We start from the raw sequence: 27,723 nt of genomic DNA, 5'->3' as shown, positions 1-27,723 counted from the left end.
TTTTGAGTTCTGTACCCTGATTCCTGCCCTTTTATGTTTGCTTTGCCTAGGCCTTCAGCACAGTCCGTCAAGATTAATTTGACACCAAACTGGCTCTCTCTAGACCGAGCCTCGAAACAGGCTTCCTCTAGGCACAAGAGCAAGCAGGACTCACACAGGGAGCATGGCCCCCCCTAGGGCAGTCCTGGGGGTGGAGTCCTCTGTCTCCGGGGACAACTCACTGGAGAAAGAAGCAATTCCTTTTATTTTAAAAAAATATATTTTTACTGATTTCAGAGAGAAGATGGGAGAGGGAGAGCCAGGAACATCCATGACGAGAGCATGTCACTGATTGGCTGCCTCCTGCACGCCCCCTAGTGGGATCGAGCCCACAACCAGGGCATGTGCCCTGACTGAGAATTGAACCTTGACCTCCTGGTTCATAGATCAACACTCAACCACTGCGCCACACCAGCCAGGCAAAGAAGCCATTTCTTGAAGCTCCGTTGGTAGAAGTAACTTGCTATGATTCTGGCCCGTGGGCTCCAGCACTCACGTGATCTTCTCTGCTCTGCTCTGAAAGGGATGGATGCCTTCCTGCAAGCAGGACAGGGCCCCTCACCCCCAGAGCCTGCCGCTCCGGATGCCTCTGCCTTACTCAGAAAGGTAGTCTTCATTTACTTCCGGGATGAGGTGAGAGGGGGAAACTGGGCCCAGTTACCACATGGGCTTTTATTCTCTTGTAGGAGCCTCTCTGGGGAGGGAAGAGGAGTTTCTGACACCTTCCTTCCCTGGGACAGAATGCACTGTTTCCTGCTCTTCACGTACATCTGCAGTTGATCTTGGAATTGGTCACAGTGCTTTGTGTGGCCAGTACATTGAGTGCAATTTCGGGCTCAAGAATGAAACAATAGGTTGCTCTGTTTCTCAAAATTCTTGGAGTCCTCGAGCCTCGTCCCTACCACATCTTCCCTGAGAATCTTTGTCCGCAGCAGTTGCTAAGCCTGTGCCAGCCCACAGCACCTCACATTGTTGGGTTTTTTTGTGTGTTTTTTTCATTGATTTTATTCTTCTATGTTTTTATTGATTTTTTAGAGAGAGAGGAAGGAAGAGGGATAGAGAGAAACTTCCCTCAGTCTCATGGGCTGCCTCCTACACGCCCCCTACTGGGGATCTGCAACCTGAGCATGTGTCCTGACCTGAAATCGAACCAGTGACCTCTTGGTTCATGGGTCAACGCTCAACCACTGAGCCATGCCGGCTGGGCTATTTATTGATTTCAGAGAGAAAGAGAGGCTTGTTGTCTCACTTGTTTATGCATTCATTGGTTGATTCTTGTATGTTCCCTGACCAGTGATCAAACCCAAAACCTTGGCATAGCTGGAGGATGCTCCAACTAACTGAGCTACCCGGCCAGGGCCAGCACCCCACATTCTGTTCCAGGGACCCCAAGGCACAAGGAGCCTGCCAAGCTGGGATGACATCACAGAACTTGGTCCTGGTGGCGTATCTGCTGCCAGATTTCTTAGTCAGAAAGACAGGTTCTGCCCAAATAGCAACATCACTTTTTTCCCCAACCCCTGGCACAGATGCCAGGCCTGCTGTGAGAACACATTAACATACTCTGTCACTGGCGCCTCCCTGCTGAGACCTGCTGGGCTCTGAGAGAGTATCTGAGACAGCAAAGAACTCTGGGCAACATGATGGGGCGGCTTGAAGTCTTCACACAACGCTGAGTCTTGATTTATGTGGCATATGAACTAAAAATACATTTGAACAGCATTGTTAATCATAACTCTGGCGTATTTTTCTATATGACTCTACGTTTTTCACACACATGCTATAATTTTTATTTTATTTTATTTTATTTATTTTATTTATTTTATTTTATTTTATTTTATTTTATTTTATTTTATTTTATTTTATTTTATAAAATAGCCTATGAAGTAGATAAGCTGGGCATGGCTGTCACTTTCTAAGATCCTAGGAGGGGGCTGAGTGGAGGCTTGTGTAGGAGGGACGAGTCCTGGCTGGTTGCTCCTCATTCCAAGTGATGGGTACCATTTTATTAAATCTGTTGTATCAGCTATGTCTAGACTATCACAGGAAAAATATCATTGGAGGAATCTTCCCGATTTAGCAGGCAATGCATATCCTCAAACATTCTGGATGCCTAATCCAGAAGCTCTTGCTCATGGCCATGTTTTCCAAACCCATATGTAATACAGAGGCTGTTTACCTGGGTTCAAGCCACTTAACATAGTTGTCAACCTGCTGATGATTTTGCAAACTTAATGGCTGCCAAGGTTATGTCCAATCAGTTCATTTAATTCCATGAACATTTACTGAGCACTTCCTGTTTTCAGAATGCCAATGGACAGACACACGGCTCAGGGCAGTCCCCAGGCAAAGTCTGTCCCCAAGGACACCAGGACCTGCTGAGAGGCCCTGGTAGATAAAAATTTGGATTCAAATCAAGAAGAATTCTGGCTTTGGGAGTTTCTGACCAAATTAGGAGACCGGAACATCCATCCACGTCTTGGTCCTCATCTTACCAGACGGGTCACATCCTGTTTTTTCATCGTTTCATCAGCCTAGAGCCAGCTCAGCCATGATGGGGCGAAACCACCACCAGAAAGTCCTGGGACGTGGCCCACGCGGAGGCAGTGCTCACCATTTCTCACTCACAGGCTAATCCCCCAGGCATTTATTAAATGCCTACTGTGTGCAAGGTGAGGTGATGAACAGAAAGGCAAGCATGGCCAGGTGGTCCCCACCCTAGGTTCCTGGTAGAAAACAGGTCACAATAGGCTGCTCTCATAACTGCTGCAGGGGGGTGAGCTAAGGGGGCCAAGGCAAAGCCAAATGGCCAGGAGAATGGCCTCAGTGAAAGGACAGTGTGAAATACTGTGACAGGACGCTGGCAATCAATGGCTGGAGACCAGCCTGGTGTGTAGCAATTGGGAACCGAGTGGCTCTTCTGGAACAAAGGAGCTGAGTAAACTGTGATTCCGAGAGGCAGAAAGGCAAACACCAGGCTTTCTGAAAACGGTCGCCATGGCCACAGACCAAAAACAGACAGTTCTCCACCAGTTTCTGGCCCCACCTGTACCCACTGGTATTAGCATCAGTATTTTCTTGGAGTAGGAACAATGTCTGACAGGAAACATTAGTTTACAATGTTATTTAATTCAACGCAAATACAACTTCCTTAGTTGTCACTGGCCAACTAGCAGGAAAAAAAAAATATTAAAGGAACTCCACTAAATTTCTCAAAAATTTCACTTGCATACAACCTATTCAGATAGTAGCTTCTAATTGTGAGGTTTGGGGCAAATTACTGCATTTCTCTTTGTGTCTTTGATTCCAAATCTGTTATGATGAGGACTGTACACAGAGTAAGTGCTATAAATATGTTAGCTATACATTATTATTATTGTTATTGTTATTAAATCACTATGCTAAGCTCGAAGTCAGACAAATGCTCAGCCTTTCCCCGCTCTTTATCCTTTATCTGTCCTATCCTTAGAGATGCTTTTGGGTGAACATCTACTTATTACAGAATCTTTTAAGAAGCGTCTTTTTTAATCTTTGAGACAGTGTCCACAGATTTTTCTGGTACTTCACAAGTTGCTGAGGCATCGTAAATTCTTTTCTTTATCCCGTATTTTCAGACCATCAAGTCAGGAGCGGTGACAGCTGGATAAGACTCATGAGCTCTTTGGTCTGCAGCCACTCCTTAATGGAAAGGGCTATTTCTGCCCCTCGGTGCAGGGCAGTTACAAATGTGAAAGGCAGACCTTTCCCATCCTCCCCGGCTCCCTTCCCACTCTGCTGTCTTCGGCCCCACCTTCCTGTCCCGTCCCTGGCCTCCTCGTGGATGAGTGAATGCTGATGGGGTGGGCCTGGGGCGCACTGACCTAAAATACCTTCCCGGGCCCTCAGGCTGGGCGTTTCACCCTCTGCTTTGAACTCTGAGGGCTGAGCAAAGGGGCTTCCTGCTCCAAGGCCATGACTATAAATATGCCTCTTGGTCAGGGCTGTCCCCAACAGTCCCTATCACCTTCCTGGGAGGGGAATATTAACCTGTTATCGTCCCAGGCTCTTTAGGACACAGAACCAAAACACCATCATTGATGTTCCTATCTCTCTCTCCCTCTCGCTTCCTCTCTGAAAGCAATAATATATATATATATTTTTAAAAATCAATCAGCTCTAGCTGGTTTGGCTCAGTGGACAGAGCGTCAGCCTGCGGACTGAAGGGTCCGGGGTTTGATTCCTCTCAAGGGCACATGCCTGGGTTTCGGGCTCAATCCCCAGTAGGGGGGTGCAGGAGGCAGCCTATCAATGATTTTCTCTCATCATTGATGTTTCTATCTCTCTCGCCTTCTCCCTTCCTCTCTGAAATCAATAAAAATATATTTTAAAAAATTTTAATCAACCAATGAAAGCATAAATAGTGGAATAACAAATCTCTCTCTCTCTCAAATTAATTAAAAAGAAAACACTTTTTTAGTAGACCCAAAATGCACACTGGCTCATGAGTAAATGGCAAATAAACATGTTTAAGTCACAGTGACCAGACTTACCCGGCAGGGGAGATACATGGATCACAAAAGCGGTTTTCCCAGCGTGAGGCTTGTCCACTGCACCCCGCACGTGCCGCCCCTGCAGTTTCCCCAAGTGTGGGGAACTCGGCAGCTAACTTGTGGTGGAGGGGGCCTGCGTTCATTCTCTCCCCTAAAAATAAATAAATAGATAGACGGATAGTAGTGACCATTTATCACCTATTCTATATCAGCCATTTTATATATATTATTTATGTTTAAGTAATAATTTAAAATAAAATATTAAACAAATATTTTATATTATTTATTTTTAAACATAACACAGGTAACACTTGTGGTTAAAAATTCAAAAACATATCGTTTTAAAAGGGAAAACCTGTTTTTTTTCCTCCCCAACCCTGCACCCCATCATCTCATGTGTCGCTGCGTATTCTGACTTTGGTGTACATTGCTCCGAGTACGAAGGGACACAGGCACGTTTCCAAGTCCAGCATTTCTATCCGATCTGCCCCATCTCACAGAGGCGGGGACTGCAGTGCAGAGTGAAGGGTTCACCCGAGACCACAGGCACAGGAGCGGGATTCCAACCCCGACCTGCCTCCCGCCGCGCCCCCTCGGAGCCGTCGGAGGACCGGTCCCGAGTCCGAGTCCCGGCGGCCGCGCCGGGCCCCAGGGGCAGTGCCAGGGGCGACGGGCCTCCAACCCGCGGGGAGCGCCCGCGTTTCGACCCCTGGAGCCGTCGGCGGCGGCCCCGAGTGGGTGGCCGGGGCGACCAGGGGTGGGGGGGCCGCCCCACGCGGGGCCGCCGAGGGGCGCGGGCGGGCGCGTGGCGGGCGTGGCGGGGGCGTGGCGCGGGGCGGAGCCGCGGCCGGAGGCGGCAGAGTCCGGAGCGGGGCTCAGGGGCCGCCGTGGCCGCCGCGGAGCCGGGCCGCCTCCAGGGAGCGCCCGGGCGCAGAGGGGTTAACGGGCCGCCGGGGCCGCGCAGAGCAGGTACAGACCTTCCCCGGGGTCCCCGGCCCGGCGCCCTCCGTCCCGGTCCCGTTAGGCCGCCCGCCCCGCGCGCCCGCGCGCCCCCGCTCCCTGCGCCCCGCGGGTGCGTCCTCGCCGCGACCCTGACCCCAGCGCTCAGAGCCGCGCCGGGTCCTCCAGTCCCCGAGGTCGAATTCCTGGGGAGGGGGCTGTGACCCCGGGACTCCCCGGGTCGCCCTGGAGAAGAACCGGCCAGGATTCCTGCTAAGTCACATAGTCAAACTGGAAAACATGCTAGGACGTCCTCGCACGCGCCAGCGCCTCCCGCCCTCCCCTGGAGGATGGTGTGCCCCCCCTCCCCCACGTCCCTCCCAGAGTTGGGGGACAGGGGCGCTGGGAGGGATGGAGGTGGGTGCCCGAGATCCAGCACAGCCTGATGACCGGAAGGAAGACACCTGTTGGCAGGGCCGGTCCTCCAGGACCCAGGAATGGAGGGCGCCCTGAGGACCCAGGAGTTCTACCCAGGGTAGGGGCTCCGTGCCAGCCTGAACATGCTGCCCAGCCCTCTCCCCCCAAGCACCCCCCCTTCCCGGAGGTGGGTGCCTCTGGGGGTAAAAGGGTCAGTTAGCCCTGCCCAGGTCTCTCTCCTCTTTGATCTTCACTGGCCAGCGTGGAGGTGTGGCCAGGAGGAGCCCAGGTTTATCCAGACCCATGCCCAGCCTGGCACCGGAGCGCCACTCTGACCTCCCCTTCCCTCACCCTGGGCAGTGAGGGACCCACCAGATGCGGGACATGGAAGGGGTAACAAGCACATGTGTGTCCTGTTTCTGCAGTGGAGGGGCGGTCGGCCCCCTGCCCAGCTGTGCAGGGGGGCTGGGGTGGGACTTTTCCAGAGAGGGAGCCAGGCCTGGCGAGGGCCCCAGGAGCTCACGTCACCCCCACCCTCCACCCCTCACTTCTCCAGGGAACTGCCAAAGCCAAACCCAGCTCAGGACAGGATTATGTGTGCTGGGTAGATCCATGGGAGAGACAAGACACAGAGCTGGGGGAGCAGAGGGAAAGCAGAGTCAGAGAGGAGAGGAAAGGGGACCCCGAAGCAGAGAAGGGACGGGCGGTGACCATCACCCTCAGCTCTCCTCCCTTCAACCTCAAGTCACTGCGTCAGGCAGAGTGGAAGGTTTGGGTGGAACTTTGGCCCTTCTCTGGAACCACCACCTCCCGCCCCCTCCATCAGGGTGGAGTTACTGACCTCAGTGGTCAGCCCCGCCAACAGCAACCCCCTCCCCAACCCCAAGCAGCTGGGGTGACCCTGCAGGTCAGGCTCAGCCATTGTGATCCTGCCCTCGGATTCCCAAGTCCTGGGGTCTCGGGAGGGAGTGGGCTGACGGTTGCTCTCCCCAAGCACATTCCTGCCCTTCCCGCTGTCATTTCCCGGCCCCTGAGCTGGCCCACCTCGGCACTGGCTCCTTGGACTCCTTTCCCGGGTGCCTTTCAGATCCAACAGAAACATTTTTTTTTTCCTGGAAAGCATAACTAAGAGTGGGATGAAGGGTGGGGGCGGGGAGGGCTGGTACTGAACAGGAAGGGGCTGGAGGGCCATGGGGGAGCCATGGGAATGCCAGGCTTTGAGTCCGGGGAGGGCTCCAAGCGCCGCTTTCCTGATTGATCAACTAGACTTCGGGACAGACGCCTGGGCTCTTTGGAATGGCAGGCCTGTGACTGGGGAGTGGCGGCAGCTATACCTGCATCTTTCCTTCCCAGGTCCGTCCCCCCCCCCCCCCCCCCCCCCCCCCGTCCATCACTGTCACCCCTGAAATAAGCTCTCATTGAGCCAGTGCTGGACGCTGGCCCCTGAAGGGAGGTTACGTGGAAATGGGAATATCACCTGCTTCTCTAGAGATTAAGCCATCAGCCCACTTAGTTGATCCCACTTTATTCCAAGCCCCAGCCCTTGAGGCTGGCCTGTGCCTCAGTGTTTTAGACGCAGCTTAGCTAAGAAGGGAAGAGGCTGGGAGGCAGGTCGGAAACAGAAAGCCCACGGGCTTCTTGGCAGCTCCTCAAGGGGGCGCCTGGCCTGTCCTCCCTAGCCTCCCTCCTCCCCCGGGACCTCCAGGAGGGCAGGAGTGGGAGCCAAGGGAAGACCATCCTAAGAAAGACGCACGGGCCTGAGCCGGCCCAGGAACAGTTCCTAGCTGGGACGAGGGAGGAGCTAAGGAGTTCCTATGGGGCTGGGGGAGGAGGCTGACTGAGCCCTCCACCCTCTGGCCTCAGCAGCTGGACAGGGCGCATGCCTTCTCACGCTCACCCTTAGGATCATCAAGGGATGGGCCAGTCTCCCCCCTCCCACATCCTCACTTCGAGATGACCTTCTGCGGAGTCATCCCCCTCAACCCCAAGCTTTCTGGAGTAACCACCAGGCTTCTGTCCCTGCAGCGAGCACCCCCTCTGCGTCCAGATGACTGAATAGTGTGTTTACTTCCGGTCCCCTCCTCCTTTGCCCCATCGAGGAGGAGTGATGGAGAAGTGGGCAGGCAGGTAAGAAGGGGTGGGTTCCCCCGGAGGAGGAATGGCTGGGTCCCTGGGAGTGAGGGAGAGGAGAGGACTGGGAGGGGCGGGGGCGGGGGGGGGGGTGAGGTGGGGGAGGTGAAGTGATGAGTAACTTCTGCTTTCTGAGAATCTGCATCAGGATGTGGGGAGCCTGCTGGGGGTGAGGGCAGTGTCGCAAGACCAGCTCCGGCTTCCATCCGGTCCCCACTCTGCCTTTGGTTTGTAGGCCCCCGTTTGGTCTGGTGCTGCTTCTGTCCCTCCCTCAGCTCTGCCTGGATCAGGAGGTGAGCCAGGGACCAGAGGCTGTGATCCTTGCATCTCCCCTGACCTCCCACCCACTTCTCCAGGTCATGCCTCCCTTTTCCAAAGCCTCTGCTGAACCATGGCCCCTTCCACCCCCGGCCTCCCCAACGCCCTAGCTCCTGGCCAGATCACACCTCTGCTATTGAATGTGGCTTTGGGCTGGCAACAGCCTCCCTGAGCCTTGAGCATTGGACTAGAGCCTCTCTGTATGGTTCCCTCTGAAATCATTCTCATTTTGTTTGACCTTTTTGTCTACATAGGTGTTGTCTGGACACGCTCTTCTCACACCCCCTGAGGATGGCCAGGGCCCTGAGGGCGTCTGGGGTCCTTGGGACCAGTGGGCCTCCTGCTCCCAGCCATGTGGGGTGGGGGTGCAACACAGGAGCCGGACTTGTCAGCTCCCTGCAGCTCAACTCCACCAGGGCCCACCCTTCCCGTCCCGGCCCCCAAGGCATCCAGAAATCTTGCTCTCCCAAAGTCAGGGCCCCAGACCCCAAGCTCCCCAAGAAACTCTCCCCCTGTACAGGCCACAGCCTCAGGGCAGAGGTGGCCCACTGCGAGGTCCTGCTTCCCAGTTAGGGAGAGAGGAGGCCCCGGAGACTCCAGGAGCCAGGAGGTGAGGGGAGGGGCTTTGAGGGAAGGGGTGGGCCTTAGGCAAGGGCCGGGGCTTGGAATAAAGGAATGGGGGGAGGACAGAGGGCTGGAGTGGGTGCTTATCTCTGGTGCCAGGAAGTAGAGGGGGCAGGGGAGGCCGGGTAACAGACGACCAGAGCCGTGACCCCATGTCTGCAACACCTTCTCAGGTCCCGGGTTCGAGACCCCATCAAGCCAGGAATGTTTGGTTACGGGAGGGTGCCCTTTGCTTTGCCACTCCATCGGAACCGCCGGCACCGCCAGAGACCACGCAGATCCGAGCTCTCCCAGGCCTCAGAGCTGCTTCCCTCCCTGACTCCAGGAGCAGAGCCATCCTCTGCAAACCACACCCCTCAAACTCACTTCCCTCCTGTGCAACCAGCCGCTCACACCCTGTCCCCCCCTGCAGAATCCCCAGGCCCTGAGGCTGCTCGGACAGAGGTGCCTTCGAGAACCAGGCCCCCTCCCAGGGCTCAGGCCTCTGGCAAAGAGCCCCCCTCGTTTATCCCCTCCCCAGGAGAAAGTGTCTCCTTCCATGTGTCCCCTAAGCCAAGAATGCCAAGTCCCCAGGGTTGGGCCAGTCCCCAGGTGGCAGAGAGACACCCTAATCCTTTCCTTTCTGTCCCTCGGGGCTGGGGCCGGGGCCGAGGCCACCAGGGCCGGGAGCACTGGCGATCTGGGGGGCATGGCCCCAGGTCCCCCCCAGAGTCTGCCCCTGGATACCCGGATGGCTGGTTGCCTCTGCTGAGGGCTGGCCCCCACGCTGGCTCCCAGTGGAGCCTCTTTGCTCCCGGTAGCCCCGTCCCAAGATGTTCTGGGGAGAGCGAGCAGCTGAGAGCCTGCAGCCACGCGGTGAGTTCTCCTGGGACCCACACCCCTCCACTGCTGCTTCCCTGACCCTGCCTCTGGGTCCTCAGCTTGTCAGATCGGGACCTGAGGGAGAGGGGCCTTCCATTTGACCTCCTCAGGGTAAGGGCCTTGGAGCCCCTCCAGAGACCCGACCTCCTCCCTACTCCCCAAACCCAGCCCTGACCCACACCCCCATTTTCCTCCCCAGCTTTGACTCCTCTGTATCCCCCCCACCTCAGCCCTGCCCCCCTGAGCATCCAGACCCCCGGGCCCTGCAGTGTGCAGCCTTTGACTCCCAGGAGTTCATGGGCCAGCTGTACCAGTGGGAGCCCTTCACAGAAGGTGAGGTTTCCAGCCCATCCCTGAACAGGGAGCGGGGGCCCCAGGGGGCTTAAGACTGGGGGATGACCGGGCAAGTGGCACCTCGCCCCTCGTTTTCTCCTCTGTGGGCCCTCATGTTCCTACTGCGTCCTGTTTTCTTTCTGTTTCCCAGAGCCGGGGTGAGGAACAGCTCGGGCCGGAAAGGGGGAGTGTCTCAGACGGGGTCAGGTTAAGGGGTGGTCGGTAGAGGGGTCCGGCTGGGAGAGGATGTGTCCAGAGGTGCCCTTTGCCTGGTTCCCTCGGGGAGAAGGCGTCCCAGGAGGTGAAGTAGACACAGGGGGCGAGATCCTGTCCAGGAGTGACAGCCGGGTGGGCGTGTGCCCGGGTCCTGGGTGGGGTTATATCACTAGCTCCCAAGTCACCATCCGCTTGATTTGGGGCCTGTCAACTTGATACCAAGATAGCCCCTCCTGAGCTCTGAACTCACCCAGGCGAGGGTTTCAAGTATCTCTCCTCTTTCGCAACCCTGGTCTCGGTGACCTAAATCGACCCGACCCGACTTCTAAATGACCCTCAAACGAACTTTTCCGAGCACAGAGCTGTCGTTGTTCCCTTCGCCCACAGTGACCCAGGCCACCCCCAGATGTCCAGTAGCTAATACGAGCCAAGCTTCCGTCAGGACCCGGGGGCCTTTCCCTGTCAACTCCCCCCAGGGAGGCCAGCTAACCACCTTCCCTCCCACCCCGCTCTCAGTCCAGGGATCCCAGCGCTGTGAACTCAACTGTCGTCCCCGGGGCTTCCGCTTCTATGTCCGTCACACTGAGAAGGTCCAGGACGGGACCCTGTGTCAGCCAGGAGCCCTCGACATGTGTGTGGCCGGACGCTGTTTGGTGAGGAAGGATGGGGCGCATGCGCGCGCAGTCTCCTCGGTTATCATGACAACAACACTCCAGAGGGTGGAGGAGGATAGCTCTCACCTGCCAGGCCGGGCGGCGAGCAGAGCCAGGAGGTGGACGGCAAGGGGGCTCCCCTCAGGCGCACCCGGGCTTCCCCGAGGCTGGCGGGGCTGAGAGAGAAACACATTCTCACTTGTGGTGCAAAGATCAAGGGGCATGGAGGGCGGAATGGTCCCCGGAGGCCCAGGCTGAGGTGTGAGGTGGTGTCTGGCTTCCGGTGGCCGCTGCCTCACTCCACTCTCCTCCAGAGCCCTGGCTGTGACGGGATCCTCGGCTCTGGCCGGCGTCCAGATGGCTGTGGAGTCTGTGGGGGTGACGATTCCACCTGCCACCTCGTCTCGGGGAACCTCACTGACCGCGGGGGCTCTCTGGGTTATCAGAAGATCCTGCGGATTCCGGCCGGAGCCTCCCGGCTCCAGATCGCCCAGCTCCGGCCCAGCTCCAACTACCTGGGTGAGCTCTCGGGGCTCCCCGTCTCTTGGTTCTGCCCTCCGCACCCCCGTACAGCCTAGCAAGCCCCAAGGGGAGGAAGGAGGAGGCCAGGAGAGCAGGGGGAGCGGGGCTCTGAATGGTTAGGAAGTGGTGGGTCAGGAGGACAGCTGACTCACCTCCTGCGTCCTGACCACCCCCTCCAGCACTTCGAGGCCCTGGGGGCCGGTCCATCATCAATGGAAACTGGGCTGTGGATCCGCCGGGGTCCTACGCGGCCGGTGGGACTGTCTTCCAGTACAACCGTCCTCCTCGGGAGGAGGGCGCCGGGGAGAGCCTGTCCGCCGACGGCCCCACCACCCAGCCCGTGGACGTCTACGTGAGCTCGGGCCTGGGGAAGGACTGCCGGGGAGGGGGCCGCTCCCTCTGGGGGCAAAGATGGGGGGAAGGTGAGTGGTATGGGACCCTTGTCACCCCAAACATTCATTATCTTCTCTTTCTCTCCCCAGATGATCTTTCAGGAGGAAAACCCGGGTGTTTCTTATCAGTATGTCATCTCTTCACCTCCTCCGAGCCTGGAGAGCCCTGCCGCAGAGCCCCGCGTCCCCCAGCTCCAGCCTGGTGAGAGGCTGGTCCCGAGACCTAGGAGGAGGGGAGGGCGAAAGGGAAGCTGCACCGCCATGGGGGCATCTGATTTGCCTCCTCGACTCTCCCTGCGCAGAGATTTTCAGGATGGAGCCCCCACCTGCGTCAGCACCCCGCCCCACCCGGACCCCCGGCACCCTCCAGCGCCAGGTGCGGATCCCCCAGATGCCTGCCCCACCCCACCCCAGGACACCCCTGGGGTCTCCCGCCGGATTCTGGAAACGAGTGGGACACTCCGAGTGCTCAGCATCCTGTGGAAAAGGTGAGACTCACACACCAGCCTGTGTTCCTGGCACCCTCAGCCCAAGTCCCCAACGTGACACTCCTGGTTGCAGACCCTAGATCGCGGGGCCACACCTCGCCGACTCTGTGCCCAACCCAGGACCCCACTGGCACGGGAGCCGTCCCACCCCCTGGCTTCCCTCTCACCCCTCCAGGCGTTTGGAGCCCCATCTTCCTCTGCATTTCTCGTGAGTCGGGAGAGGAACTGGATGAGCGCAGCTGTGCTGTGGGCACCAGACCCCCCGTCTCTCTGGAGCCCTGCCACGGCCCCCCGTGCCCCCCATAGTGAGTATGACCCACAGGGAGGGGCACAGTCCTGGGATCACAACAGTTGCTCCAGGCAAACACGTCCTCGCTGCCCAGGCCTCACCCGGACTCTGCGGGCAAATGAATCTCCTGGCCACAGGGACAGTGTCCGATTAGCAAGGCTGGCCGTCCGTAGGCAGAAGGAAACCCGGCAGCCCGAGCCCACAGGAGAACCCGACCCCGATGCTAAACATGCCCCTCTCCTCTGAGGGTCCCCACCCCCGCACATGGCAGCCCCACACATCTTCTCTTTTGCCACCTGTGCCTCTGTCTCTCCCCCGCCCTGCGCACAACCACAGCTGGGAGGCCGGCGAGTGGACGTCCTGCAGCCGCTCCTGTGGCCCCGGCACCCAGCACCGCCAGCTACGCTGCCGGCAGGAGTTTGGGGGGGGTGGCTCCTCAGTGCCCCCTGAGCGCTGTGGACACCTCCCCCGGCCCAACGTCACCCAACCCTGCCAGCTGCGCCTCTGTGGCCACTGGGAGGTCCGTTCCCCCTGGAGCCAGGTGAGTGGGACCAGACAAGCAGGCTTTCCGAGGGGGAGGATTCTAAGGGAGTGGGCACCAGTGAGCGAGAGCAGTGGCTTTCCAACTTGTTTTTAATCAGAAATGTTTTACAAGCAAGATCTCTTATGGAACCCCAATCTATTAGTCAGATAAGAGGCTGAATCTGGGATTGGGCCCAGAGGCCCATGCCCACCGCACAAAGCCATGTACCGGTTGAGCCAGGAATCAAAGGCAGATCCTTGTTCAAAAGCCACAGAGCTACATATGTAATACTTTCAACAATAAAGAGTGTAATTAAAAAAAAGAAAAGCCACAGAGCTGGCGGCTGGTGAGGAAGCCAGGCCCAGCTCCGTGGACCCCCTCATCCCCGCAGTGTTCTGTGCGCTGTGGGCGCGGCCAGAGGAGCCGGCAGGTTCGCTGTGTCGGAAACAACGGTGATGAAGTGAGCGAACGGGAGTGCGCCTCAGGACCCCCGCGGCCCCCCAGCAAAGAGGCCTGTGACATGGGGCCCTGTACTGTGGCCTGGTTCCACAGCGACTGGAGCTCCAAGGTGGGCCCACACCCAGCACAACCTATCAGAGACTTTCCCAAACAGTTCAATAAGAATTTACTGCCTGGCCAGTGTGGCTTAGTGGTTTGAGCATCGACCTATGAACCAGAAGGTCATGGTTCAATTCCCAGTCAGGGCACATGCCTGAGTTGGGGGCTCATTCCCCAGTAGGGGGTGTGCAGGAGGCAGCTGATCAATGATTATCATCATTGATGTTTCTATCTCTCCCTCTTCCTTCCTCTCTGAAATCAATTATATATGTGTGTGTGTGTGTGTGTATAATATTTACTAAGCAAGCACCTACTATGTGCTAGACACTGCTGATGCTGGGAACATGGAGATAAGTGAGAAAAATTTCCACTATGAACAAAACTTCCAGCAAAGGTTCCCCTTATCTGGCTGGGACCCTTGGGACATTCCCTAACTCCCAGAATCTGGATCCAGGACACAGGGATCCTCTCAGCCCCTACCTCTTCCCCTCTTCATCACTCGCATCCCCCCTCATACAGCCCCCTCTGCTCTGCTGCTCACAGTGCTCAGCCGAGTGTGGGACTGGAATCCAGCGACGTTCTGTGGTCTGCCTTGGGAGTGGGGAGACCCGTGGGGCAGGCCAGGAGGAAGCAGGAGTGGGAGCCAGTGAGCAGAGCTGTGCCCCAGGAAGCCGCCCCCCTGACATGCGTGCCTGCAGCTTGGGCCCCTGTGAGATGACATGGTGCTGGTACACGGGGCCCTGGGCGGAGGTGAGCTGGAAGCCTGGGAGGGGGTGCCTGTCAGTGGATTCCGTGTGGGCAGTGGGCAGTGATCCCTGCGCTCCCTTCCCCTTGTACACCCGATGCTTCCTCTCCATCAGTGCTCCTCAGATTGTGGCTCAGGCACACAGCGCAGAGATGTCATCTGTGTGTCCAAACTGGGGACTGAGTTCAATGTGACTTCTCCCAGCAACTGTTCCCACCTGCCCAGGCCCCCTGCCCTGCAGCCCTGTCAGGGGCAGGACTGCCAGGACCGATGGTTTTCTACCCCCTGGAGTCCGGTGAGTGCCTGGCTCCCGAGCCCTGCTCAGTGTGGGAAGGGGAGGCTCCGCTCACTAAACCCGGCATCTGTACCCGGGACAAGGCCAGCTGCAGCCTCACATTGTCCTACTTCCTGTTCCCCTGAAAGACAGATGGGCCTTCTCCATGTGGGATGTCATAATGTCCCAGGACAGTCTTGCTCACACCCTCCTTTCAGAGGAGGCGGCCTGGGGTTCAGGAGGAGCCTGGGGCACAGCCAAGGTTTGATTTGGTAGCTGGGGTCTCCCCAGTGTTCTCGCTCCTGCCAGGGTGGTGTGCAGACCAGGGAGGTCCAGTGCCTGACTGCCAACCAGACTCTCAGCGCCCGCTGCCCTGTCCATCTGCGGCCCTCCAGGAAGCGGCCCTGTAACAGCCAGCCCTGCAGCCAGCGCCCTGGTAAACGCCCCTTCCCCCACCTCCCAGGAGAACGGAGTTGGCTGAGGTGTGGGTGGGCCACCTACACAGAGAAAGGACCAGCGGAGAGGGCAGCACTCCTCCAGGGGGATGGGTCTTGGCAACGGCTATCTGGTGCCCACTGGCCTCCTCTTTCCCCAGATGACCAATGCAAGGACAGCTCTCCACATTGCCCCCTGGTGGTCCAGGCCCGGCTCTGCGTCTATCCCTACTACACAGCCACCTGTTGCCGCTCTTGTGCCCATGCCCTGGAGCGGCCTCCCCCGGAGCCCGCCTGAAATGGGCCCAGGAGAACCTCTGCTCAAGGCTTCTCATGCCACCGTCGGTCACCCGTCAATCAGCTCGCTTTGCACCCTCTGGCTCTCCAGTCTGTCCTAGTCTCACCAGGGGTGTCCCCCAGGGTGGTTGAAGGAGGCAGGATGGCTGACAGTGTGGTGGTGTGATGGTGTATGTGCACGTATGTCCCCAAATGTGTATCTGGACCTGCATGGGCGTGTGTACACTCAAAAGTGTGTGTCACTTCTCACAAAGAAGTTAGACTGTGAAGGAAGGGGGAGGGGGCGATGGCGGTTTCCCTGCGACTTTTCTAGGCTGAGCGGAAAGCAAGTGTGCAGCTCCTTAGTAATCTGAGCTGCTTAGTGCCTGCCCGCCCCCCATCAACTCCAACTTCGTGCCCTAAACCTCAGTTCCCATGGTCAGGCCTCCCTCTTCTAAACCACCCTTTTGTCCTCAGGCCCCTCCCCCCTTACCTGGTCTCTCTATCGCACCCCTCATAATTAACTAGCTAGGGGTGCGGGTCAGCCACTGCCAAGCTTGTCTTATCCCAGGAAAAGTGACTAACTTCCCAGAACCGGGACCAGCTGGGCAGAGGCTGGAAAGAGAAAGGTTAGAATAAGGCCACCTCGCCCCTGCTCCTGCTTCCCACCTCCTGAAATGGCCCCCGCCCCAGAACTAATTTATTTTTTATTAAAGAAGATTATATGACAAATGAGAAACAGGCTCTTTAATGTCGTCATGGAAACCCAGCCCTACAGGCCACCTGCACAAGCAGTGTCCGGTCAGAGCGCAGGGTGAGAAGAGGACACGGCACCCAGCCGTGTGGGGCGGGAAGAGCCAGGTGGAGAGAGTCTGGGCCCAGAAAGGCTCATGTGTGAGCCCCAATCACCTGAGAGCAAAACCCGGCTCCCAGGGCCAGGATCCTGGCCAGCCACAGCCCCTGCAGATTGGTCATTGGCCACTAGAGGTCATCGCTTCTCCCAGTTTAGGCATGGGGTCGGGAGCTTGGGTCCCGCCGAGGGAAAACTGCCGGGCCTGGGGCGAGTTCCCTGGTCGGCTGGGTCTTTCTGTGAAGTCTCTTGGCGTCCAATAGCACTACTTTCAATGTGGGGCTGAGCTGAAATGGCAGCCCCCTTTTCAAGGGTCCTTTTTCCTGTTCTCTCTGGCCCCGTCTTCCGGCCTCCCCCATCCTGCTATTACCCATTTCCCCATGAAGCCGCTGGTTTATGGCTTTTCATAGGGTGTGTATGGAGAGGGTGGGGGGAGGAAGTGACTCCCGAGGGCCCCCTCCCCCTTCCCTCAGCAGACATGGCTGGAGGTGGAGCCTGGCCTGGCTCTAGCAGAACTGGATGTCCTGCCAAAGACACATTCTTCAGAGATGTCTCACCCCAGTCTCCGCCCTCCTGCCTCCCCCTCGTGTTTAAATCTCTCAAGGTAAATAGCGAGGTGGTGTGAGAGCCGGCAGCCTTTTCCCTGACCCCAACCAATCTGAGGGCCAAGTCCAGGTCTCCACTGCTGGAAGCTTCCCTCCCCGCCCATCCATCCACCCCGCTCTGCACCTCCACCGTCTGCCCGAGGAAGGCCATGAATAAAGGCCTGCAGAGACCGCTGAACCCAGCGACTCCTGTCCCGGCGCGCACCCGGACGCCGGCATCACGCGGCTGCCTGGGGACTGGGGCTCTCCCTGGGCTGGAGTGGCTGGGAAGGAAGACTTTGGACGATACCCTGAGAGTGGGTGAGGAGGAGGCCAAAGGGCATGGAAGGGAAGGAAAATAAAGCCGACGGGAGCCCTGGACAAGGCGTGGGTGAGGGAAGGGGGTCCAAGGGGGTCCGAGGAAACCCCAGCCGGGAAGGCTCTGCTCAGCCTGAGCAGGACACTACAGACTTGTTCCTCTGGCGAACCTGCACGGGGATCCAAGAGCGAGACCCGGCCCGCCCAGCAGATACCGAAGGTGGAGCCCTTAGATTAGGAAGGGGTGGTGGTGAGTCGCCTCGGGCCCTCCCATCGATTCCTGGAAGCCGGCTGGGCGGTGGCGCCGGCTCAGCTGACTTCCCTTAAGTTCCCCCTCCCTGGTAGGGCCTCTCGAGGCTGTTGCTGGGCAGGTTTGGCCTGAGCGAGAGAGCCAATCACAGGGGGGGGAAAGCAGCAGCCACATCCCCTTGCAAGGCTCCCCCTGCTTCAGTACCTCCTTTGAGCAGCTTCCTCTTGGCCTCCAGTCCCTCACTTCTCAGGAGTGGGCTTTCCTCTGGGGTTGCCCCTCCCCCTCATTTCAAAGCTAAGGTTCTCCGAGGTCCCTAAGGGTTCTTTCCTCTGCTGGCTGAGGTCAGCATAGGTCAGTGTGGGAGTTCTCGGGAAGGGGAACCCCTTTTCCTGGCTCCATAGAGGGGAGGAGTGTGGCCAGATACCTTGTTTTTAAAATATGATGTTACTGATTTTAGAGAGAGAAAGGGAGAGGGATAGAGAGAGAAACACTGATAAAAGGTAAAAGGGCTGCCTCTTGCACGCCCTCTATTGGGGATTGAGCCCACAACCTGGGCTTGTGCCCTTATCGGGAATTGAACCTGTAACCTCTTGGTTCATGCATCAAAGCTCAACCACTGAGCAGCACCAGCCAGGCCAGACACCTCGTTGTTGACCTCTGAAGCCCTCTGGAAGGACTTAGGAGAGAGGAAGCTACAACCCAAGCCAGGAGGGTGTGGAGGGGCCTGAGGTCTAGTGTACTGAGGGGAATTAGGGAAGGACTCAGAGGAAGTGCACCCCTGAGAACTAAGGTGAGGTGGGGTGGTGACAGGAACAACCTTGACATGCACAAGAGAGATGAAGCATGGAGAAGGCCAGCAAAGGCTGAGGACTCCTCACTGCTGAGGGTTTGCAAGACAACTCTGGTTCTATGGCAGCGTACGTAGGGGTGAACTTGTGAGGTCTTAGTTCAGCTGGGTCAGTATTCTCCCCGCCCCCTCCCAGCTTCCCCAGGGTAATTACCCACCCAGCTGAGCTGTGGCCTTCAGACTAAATTTAGCTCCTAGACTTCCCCAACCCCCTGGGCCTCCCTGCAAGCCGGTGCCCACAGCTGCCCTGCAATCAGGTGCGCTCACAGCTGCGAGGCTGGACCTGTGGAGGCTTCTTTTTGTCCCTGTCGCCTCCATCGTCCAGATTCAACCTCGCTGGGAACTAGGAGTGCAGCAGAGCACAGGAACTCGGTTGCTGGCCTAGGCCATGAGTGTCTCAGCTGCAAGCCACCTCTCTCAGGCGCTTGAGAACTATGGTTGGAGCATCTAGGTAGACCGTGAGAGTAGTGGGAGGGCAGAGAGAGAACCAAACACAAGGAGAAGCAACCCTTCAGATTCTCTCCAACCAGATCCTCTTTCATTTCTTGCTTTCCTCTTCTCCCCAGTTTTACAAACAGAGAACTTCATTTTAATTTAACAACCTCCCCGACTCGAGTAAATGAACCAGGGAGACCTACCTACCCTCTCTTGAATCATGGAGAATCATGCCAGACTAGAGTTGTAGTTTGGGACTCTGTGGTGAGGGTGGAGATTCCCGCCCTCTCCTATGAACATGCCTCAATCCCACCATCTCCAGTGCTGGGAATTAGTTGGGGGGAGAGGGGGGGAGGAGGTTAGTGAAGAGGGGGCTTATTTGTCACAGGTGATGAGGAGGTGTCAGCTTTAAAGGGCGAGAGGCACCTTTACAGGAAGTAGAAAGCCTCAGGAAAGTACCTAGTCTAAGTTTGTCAACACGAGTGGTTTTGTGTTAACCTTAAACTAGCCAGCCCACATCATGATGTGCCTTCGAGCTGCTTAACCCAGGAAACTTGGACACAACTCTAGAGGAGGGTGTTTCAGGGCTGAGGTCTGAAGGCAGAAAGGGTTTGAGAGAGGAACGTACAAGACTAGTCCAGATAAAGTATGCATGAGCCATGGCCACCAGATTTTAGGGAACCTGATCGGCTGAAGGGGAAGTGCAGTGGACAGAGCAGAGCATTTTCTCAGGGAGCGCCAGAGAACTATGAGTGGCCTGGGAAAGGACCTCGGTGGTTATAGGAGGGATGGGTTCCATTTCAGGAAGGTCCCATGTGGGGTTAGAATACGTGTGTTGTACCCTCTGAGCCTTGAGTGAATCTCGACGACGCAGCTCCACAGAACTTTTGAGTGAAGGAAAGAAACTGGGGGGAGAGTGGCCTTACTCATAAAAATGAGCAAACTGTGTTTCTGGGACCCCTTGGCTAAAAGGCAAGGTGGCCAAGGCCCTGCCCTTGACGGGGGGGGGGAAGCTTATCTGCCCTTGGCACCAGTTATCTCTTTGTTCACACACACACACACACACACACACACACACACACTCACACACACACACCACTATTGATTCATCACATTGTAAGGCTTTTTTAGCTCTAGTAGAGGAGTGGACAACGATTTTCTCTAAAGGACCAGTGAGTAGATGTTTTCGACTTTGTAGGCCACAGGACCTGTGCTGCATCTCCTCACCTCTGCTATTACAGCACCAAAGCAACCCAGGACCACCTGTAAAAAATGGGCGTGGTGGCTGTGTTCCGATCAACTTTTTGACACTGAAATTTTAGTTTTATATCATTTTAATCAGTCATAAAATGTTAATTTTTTTTCATTTTCTATGCAAAAAACCTTTCTTAGCTTTCAGGCTGGACAAAAATGGATACTAGGGCCAATTTGGCAGACAGGTAGTACACTGACCCCTGGGGTTTATTCTATCTGGCTGATCTGCTCTGTCCAGAAAGTCCTGTTTGTGTCCTCTCTCGGCTTCCAAATACAGCTGTAGAACCTTTTAATTCAGCCTCCTACCTACTGATGTCTGCTGCTTAGTGGCTTCTCCCAGGGAATTCAATTACTTGAAAATGGCTAATGAAGAGGCACACAGGTGTACCACAAGAATTTTAAAAATCTGCAATACCCAGCTTTTTAGTCTGGGGCACTGACCTTTCTTTTCACCCTTTGATTGTCAAATAAAAAAACAACAGGCAACACAATAGCCGTCCAGTGTGAATGACTCAAAAGTATACCTTTTTGTGTGTGTGTCAGATCCGCAAAAAACACATTCTTTGATGTGCCGCAGAATTTTAGTAATTAGTTTATGTGTGCCATGCAATGGAAAAGGCTGAAAATTACTGGAGTAATAAACCTTTAAAGAGTCCTGAAATTCCTCACGCTTGTACAGTGCTTTAAGGTAAAGTACTTGTAGATCTAATTTTTAAATCTTCACAATAATAATAATGACAATTAAAGCCAGTTTACAGGGGAGAAAGTTAAGGCCTGAGACCTAGTCCAGTCTTTCTCACTCTTTAAACTGGGGAAACTTCCCCCTGACCCCTTAGGTCTTCTTGTTGGTTGATTAATTCAAATGACATACAGCAGATTAACAAGAGAAAATCAAATTTTAATAATGTGTGCATGGGGAAGTCCGATAAGCATGAATATTCTAAAGTCAGTGAGGCAAAATGAAGTATATATATGTCATTTTGGACTAAGGAGGGGGTGACCAGTTTTGCCACCCAGAAATATGGCTTTTGAGATATTGATTTTAAACTGGTTTTTAAGTAAGACTGCAGAAAAACCTTTGTCCTTCCCTCAAATTTTGGGCATTATGTACATCTGTAATAAATTTTGGACATTTTCTCCTGTTAATCTGTATCTGTTAATTGGATTATTAGACTAAACCAGAAGAATTTAGTATGATGGAAGGAAAATTATTTTTCGCTTCTCCACATAGGCAATTCACAGGTAGATGAGAAAAGAGCAAACATTTGGTAAACAAATTCTCGCAGGGCCACCCAGAAACAATGGGACACAAAGGGGAATCTAAGGAACAGATTTTTGCTGGGATCCTCCCAGTCTGCCACTTAACCCATAATTCATCTGTGCTAAGGTAATTATGTTAAAGGTTGCCTTCCTGAAGCAGGTTTTTTTAATCTGAATCTCTTTAGGCAGGTTAAGGGGGAGGTAAAAAAACAACAAAAAAAAACACCTCTTCCTGAGTTTGTTAAGGCTTTGTTTTCAACTCAAAAGAATGTGCATGTGAGTTTGACACATTCTGGGGATGACTTTGCTCCAGACCCTCACAAAATCCTACCTCATCCCTTTGTTCTTCCGCAGTTTCACTCAGCCAGGGCACCCTTTATCAGAACACTCGGTAATTTGGGCCAGTGAGCCACAACTTGAATGGTTTTAAGTGTTTCTGTTGTTTTCAACTGTCTTTCAAGACTTCTCAGCATTTTAGGAAAAATAATACTATCTAAATTTTTATTTTTCAACCCAAAGCTGCAAGGAATTAAAAATCGTTTCAAATGTATTCAGTGTGTGGGTCCAAGGAAGTAATGAAACAAATATACCTGGTCCAGCTCAGTTAGAGCATTGTCCCCACACACCAAAGTTGTGGGTTAGATCCCCACTCAGGGCACATAAAAGAACCAACAAATGCATAAATAATTGGACTAGGTGTTTCTTTCCCTCCCTCTCTAAAATAAATTTAAAAATAACCTACATCAGGGATTGCTTCCAAATCCTTATTGTGATTAGAAGTTTTTCTTTCATTCACTAGAACTTACATATATCTTTCAGGGTTCACAATTGGGAACCTTACCCTGGTTCAGCCCTGACTACCGAAAACTTGGTGGTGGGGGAAGGGGCAAGGAAGCAGGTAAACTCCACCATTACTAAACTCTGAAAACAAGGCCTCATTTCAAAACAAAACCTCATTTCCCTCTTTCTGTTTCTTCACTTGCCTCAAGAGGGATTTCTGAGAAATGAGAAATGTCACCTCCCACAACCTCAATCTAGTTTTTTTTTTTTTTTAAACAATGAAAAGGAGACGATTGGTGGAAAGGAACTGCTCAACCATATAGTGTTAATCCAAAATTTAAAGAGAAATGCCCTATTAGTAGATGGCCCCACCTTGCCTTAGATCTGAGCTTTGAGAGTCTAAGGAAATAAACAAGCTATCTTCCCAGGAAATTTCAGTAACAAGCAGTGAAACCCAACAGCTGCTCCTTGCAGGAGCCCAGCTGTCTCTCCTCGCCCCAACCCCCCCTCCACCCCCCTTTGCCACCAAGGACAGGAGATGGGTGGTAACTGCTCCAGGCAACCTCAAGAATGGAGGTGTGAGCTGAGAATGGAATGCATGAGAACTGAGTATATAGAGACTGAGGAATATAATGCATATGAAAGCAATGTTTCCTAGGGGAAATCCCTATCTCCCCCCAAAATCTGGACACCTGAGAGTCATACCAGCCTGTTAAGGGAGACAATGAAATGTCTAACAAAATTTTCAAGACCAGCTCCTTCTACTAGACAGTTAACTTTTTTGGGGGGCAGAGTTTAAACGTTTCTTAATAAAAATAAAGTGGGAAAACTCATCGTTCAATGCCAGGATGAAACCCAACAGTTAAACATTCTTTTCCTTGGCTCTCTTTCCCAGCACACCTTGTCCCCAGGCTAACTTGAATAAACACACACATGTGACCACAGGAGGGCGGGAAGAAAACCAAGTGGGGGCGGTGAAATTCTGAATGGAATGCAGCTCCAGCTAGTTAGGGGCCGCGGCTGAGACCTCTGGCACTGGCTGTGGATTTATACAGGCAGAGAAGCCAAAACAATGAGCTCATAAGCAAGAATGCAGCCAGTGGGGCAGTCTGGGCAGTCAGAGCAAACTGGTTTTTTGAACCAGGATGGCAATAGCTGTAAGTCTCCCACGGGAACAAGATTAGGGAGAGTAGAGCCACCATTCAGTATCTGGAGGTCTAGTTAAATAACTAAGGGTGTGTGTGTGTGTGGGGGGGGGGGGGGCCTGTTCCTTATTAAAATTCTGTTCTGCAGAAAGCATAGCACTCAGTCCTACATTCCATGGTTATGTGAACCTGGGTGGGGGACGATGACACATGGCTGGTGAGATGTGTGCGTGAGCTATCTCAGGTGATGCTCTTAAGACTTTATTCAAAGCAGGCCTGCCAGTGCCAACACCTGCACTCACAATCCTCAAGTTGTGTGTTCAGGGCCACAATTTTAACATGATAGTTAACAATGAAATCTATCTTTACTTCTCAAGTAAATACAATGCACTCAGTCATTTACACCAAATTCAGACCTCTAAGACAAAAATGCATCTTTTTTTCTACACGTTTCCCAATATCCTGTAATAAAAGCCTAATATGCAAATTGTCCCGTCCACCAGTTCGACCGCTCGCTATGACGTGTGCTGACCACCAGGGGGCGGCACCAAACATGGCGGGCGTCAGCAACCCGGCACTGGCAGCGGGCAGCAGTGGAGGCCCAGCTGCCCCCAATAGGAGCAGGCCTGCAGCAGGATGGTGGAATAGGTGAGCGGGCGGTGCCAGGCCAAGGTGGGTGCAAGCAGGGCCCGATCACCCAGCTGATCACCCCACAGACAGCGACCGGACAGAGATTGGTGGCAGGGGACGGGGCTGCTGCCCGGCTCCCATACACTGAGGGAACTGGCAGGGCCTAATGACTCAGGTGGAGGAGGGCACGTGGGGGCCCAGAGGTCAGCTGGGTCCTGCCCTTCCACATCAGATGCTTGCGCTTCATTCGCCAGCCAGGCCTAGGGACCACATCTGTGCACAAATTTCGTGCATCAGGCCTCTAGTTTTTATATTAAGGCCCCAAATGGAAAAAAATTGGAGATAATATATATTCACTGGTCATGTATGATAAAGGGGAAGTAAGGCAGGGAGTAAAGATGAAGTGATGAGAAGAAAAATATCTATAAATCTCTCCCTCCTCCTACAGCTGTAGAGGTTCTTTCCCAACTCCATGCATGTTGTTTCCACTCATTCTTTAAGGTCCAACCTCAAATCCCACCTTATTCTTATACTTTACCATAGCAGTTTTGTGCACCGTGTTCTACTTATTTTTGTCACCCTATTAAATTGCAAGCTTTAATATTCTGCCGTAATTGCTTTCTCATTCTAGTTATGCACAAATTTTTCAGAATGTATCTCCTAAAAACAAATTCATTCTCTTACATTACCACAATGTAATACTCTAAAATTTAACACTGACAGTACTAACATATTGCCCATATTAAAATTTCCCTAATTGTCTTCATGTCCTTTATGCTTTTTATTCATTCAGGATCCAGAGATCACCTTGCATTTAGTTATCATGTTTCTTTGACTGTTCCCTGTCTTTTTGGACTGAGTTTCTTAAAGAATTATTCCCTTTATGATTCCCACATCCAATAGTGCATAGTACACAATAAGCAGTTCACTGCCACGTAATGGGATTGAGACTCAACATCTGGTTGCCTACAGCTCATTAAATGTCCTAGCTCATTGCAGTGTTAAAGAATTTTTAATAAACTAAGGTAATCCCTGAACAGGGAATGAGAGAAGGCAAAGTAAGAATACAGAAACCAAAGGCAGAAGCAAGCTATGGAAATGGTTATTTGCAAGGAGTAAAATTGGCTCTAACACACTTCCCAACAGTCAGGAACCACACTTTTCTAATCAGTTAAGGAAAGGAGCTCTAAGAAACACCAGGTATAGTGTGGGAACAAAAATATATATATATTTTTTTACTTTACAAGAATCTTTAGTAAATAACACTGAATTCTCAGAAAGGTCTTTTACTTCTGCCTGCAGGCAGATTCCCAACCCTCACTGTTCCACATGCTTCACATAATTAAGAGAACACTGTAACTTTGAAACAAAAGAGGGACAAAGTTTTCAAAACTTGGATCCCAGAACCCTCTGAACAGTGTGGGAGGGTTCAAGAAGACAAAGTTCTGTAATCACTGACAAGTGGAGCCATATGAGAACTAGGATAAATTAAGACTCAACTGATCATCGTGAACCCCAGGAATTAATGGCCTGTGTGTTCTGGGAATCTGGCTGGAACAAGTTATTTCACTTAAACTTTTGTAAAATTTCCCACCTGTCAAATTCTTGAAACTTTCTGAAATAGTGTGAAGTGGCTCTAGTCACAAAACAGGAACTGAAAGTCTGGTTGTCAAATGAAGGAAGTGTTATTTTGACTTGCTCAGTGACTCATGGTACCTGGTTACCCAAGTTTTGGGGGTGTTCCACTAAGGAATATTGCCACAGACATGGCTTCATGTCAGAACATATAACTGGGAATAATAAAACTCTTTAGACTCAGGCCAAGGAAGGTTTGGGCCCTTGTGTCCTGTTACCCACCCTCCACCCCTCTCCTTGGGTATGCACTTGTACAAAAACCCCTTTCTTTGCAATAAAATGTTGCTGTCTGGTAGTTACGGGGGAAAGCACAGAATCCTGCTTACACATTAGCATTTTGTGCTCAGGGCTTAAAACCAATATGCAAACCTCCTATTTGCACATTTCCATGGTGACTCTAGGCTAGCAGAAAATACAGGATAGCATTTCTGAAACTGACTTGCTTATTCTCACCTCTTTTGGCAGAGGAAAGGGGAAAAGTACGGAAACGTTACTACCAAGAATCTTATTAAAACCCTTAACTTTGACTGTTAATTCTTCTAGAGACAGGGAGATCGAACCCTCTGACATCAAAATTATACCAGCATTTGATGACCAAAAGAAAATCTGAACAGAAATTATGATTTTTGCATTAAAATGTACAGGAACTACTCCAAAGTACAACAGTAATACATTTAATTAAAAAGCCAACATCTCTAATTTGAATGAAAGGAAGGGAACTGTCCTTTGCTCTAAGGCAAATTAGCTTTATGGGGCTGCTTTTGTTTGTTAATTCACCTTTACTTATTTGCTCAGCTGACTTTCCTAAAATGCTTGCCTAAGTGGGGAAGGAAGACAGGCAACAGATTAGAAAACACCCATACCACACCTTGCATTTGAATAAAGATTTATTATTTTCTTCTCAGGAAAAAACAGGAAGTTAGGGAAACACACTACATTTTACAGCCCACATTTAATTTGTAGTTGGTCCTAACCCCAATGGTACAGCTGTTAACAACAGCAGCTGTTTAACTAGAACCAAGGTGTCCACCCCTATAGAATGTTCCACTGGAGGACTGAAGGTTTTTCCCTGAGAAGCATACGACAGAAGCTGCTGAGACAGCCATCTTCCCAAGCACTCCCTCCTTTCCCATTTGGGAGGATTTGCCTGAAGTATGTAGCTAGTCAGCACTCAGAGCAAGTGCCTCCTCTCCCTGTAAAACCATCCACCCTTTCCCAAAGCACTCGGGCTCCCGAAGCCCTCACAAACAATACTAAGATCCTCGTTTCAGCAGTCACACCTAGTAAATTGGGCCTCTAAATGCCACCAACTTACATCTATGCATTCGTTTCCACAACTGGGTATGGGGAGACAGGCCTTTTAGTCACCTTAACCAGATCTTAAGTTTAATTAAAAACTACATAAAGTGCTTTTAGGTCCTTAGAGACAGACATGATATAAATAAGTGGTTTATGATCAAGAATGATAAATACATAGGTAAAAATAGCTCTAGCTAGATGACCTTATGGCTCGGAGATGGGCAGGCAGGGCATTCTTCCCTATTACATTCTTAGTCATTTTATTCATGCCTATTTTTATCTGGAGTCCACAGACTAAAGATCACGTTCTGAGGCTGACGCTTTCAAATGACCCTAGTTCCAACATTGCTTACTTTAACTTGACCAGTAGCCTTTACAGCACTCTGTACCTAGTTCTACAATTTTAAACGATCATATTCAAAGGAATCTAGACAAAGTCATGTATGATATTCTCCCCTCTAAAAATTTTTAAGAGGACGTTTGAAATTCCCTCCCCTCCCCCAAAAAAGGTAGGAAAAGCTAAAACCAAAAAGGTACCAGTCCAAGGAAAAGGGACTCCTCCCACCTCATGACCATGACTTGTCATCACAGAGCCCATTGTACTACCAAGGACAAAACTCATGAAGGATAAAGGTCTGTGGACTCCTATAGGGGTGGTTACTTAGGCTCCTAGTGCCCAAAACTAAATAGGCTAGAGTTCAGGATGGCAGGGTAAAGATGTAGGAATTTAAGTATCTGTAGAGGGAGCAGGACAAGCAGCAAATAATTCAAAGGAAAAATAGGAAACAAATGGTAAATTCAACAGAACAAGTTCTGAAATCCGAAGGGATGCCAATGCAAAAATTTAAAACAAAGTTTGGGAATCATTAATAGAAA

The 27,723-nt window shown here is 52.8% G+C and overlaps 1 protein-coding gene across 1 annotated transcript; it reads left to right on the top strand.

Annotated features, from left to right (window-relative positions):
• Positions 1-8,031: 8,031 nt before the first annotated feature.
• ADAMTSL4 (ADAMTS like 4) lies at positions 8,032-16,296 on the top strand (the record flags this gene model as incomplete). The annotated part of the gene is made up of 17 exons (XM_081112734.1): positions 8,032-8,051; positions 8,290-8,347; positions 8,627-8,982; positions 9,170-9,851; positions 10,088-10,190; positions 10,923-11,059; positions 11,374-11,578; positions 11,761-11,933; positions 12,064-12,175; positions 12,276-12,461; positions 12,637-12,766; positions 13,087-13,291; positions 13,665-13,841; positions 14,375-14,581; positions 14,692-14,871; positions 15,142-15,286; positions 15,446-16,296. 17 exons carry the CDS (start codon positions 8,032-8,034, stop codon positions 15,580-15,582), a joined length of 3,213 nt encoding a protein of 1,070 aa, XP_080968860.1. The 3' UTR covers positions 15,583-16,296.
• Positions 16,297-27,723: the final 11,427 nt, after the last annotated feature.

Source organism: Myotis nattereri (assembly GCF_964212035.1).
Source record: "Myotis nattereri genome assembly, chromosome: 18".
In the NCBI taxonomy this organism is placed as follows: domain Eukaryota; kingdom Metazoa; phylum Chordata; class Mammalia; order Chiroptera; family Vespertilionidae; genus Myotis; species Myotis nattereri.
This window is presented reverse-complemented; position numbering and strand designations above follow the sequence as displayed.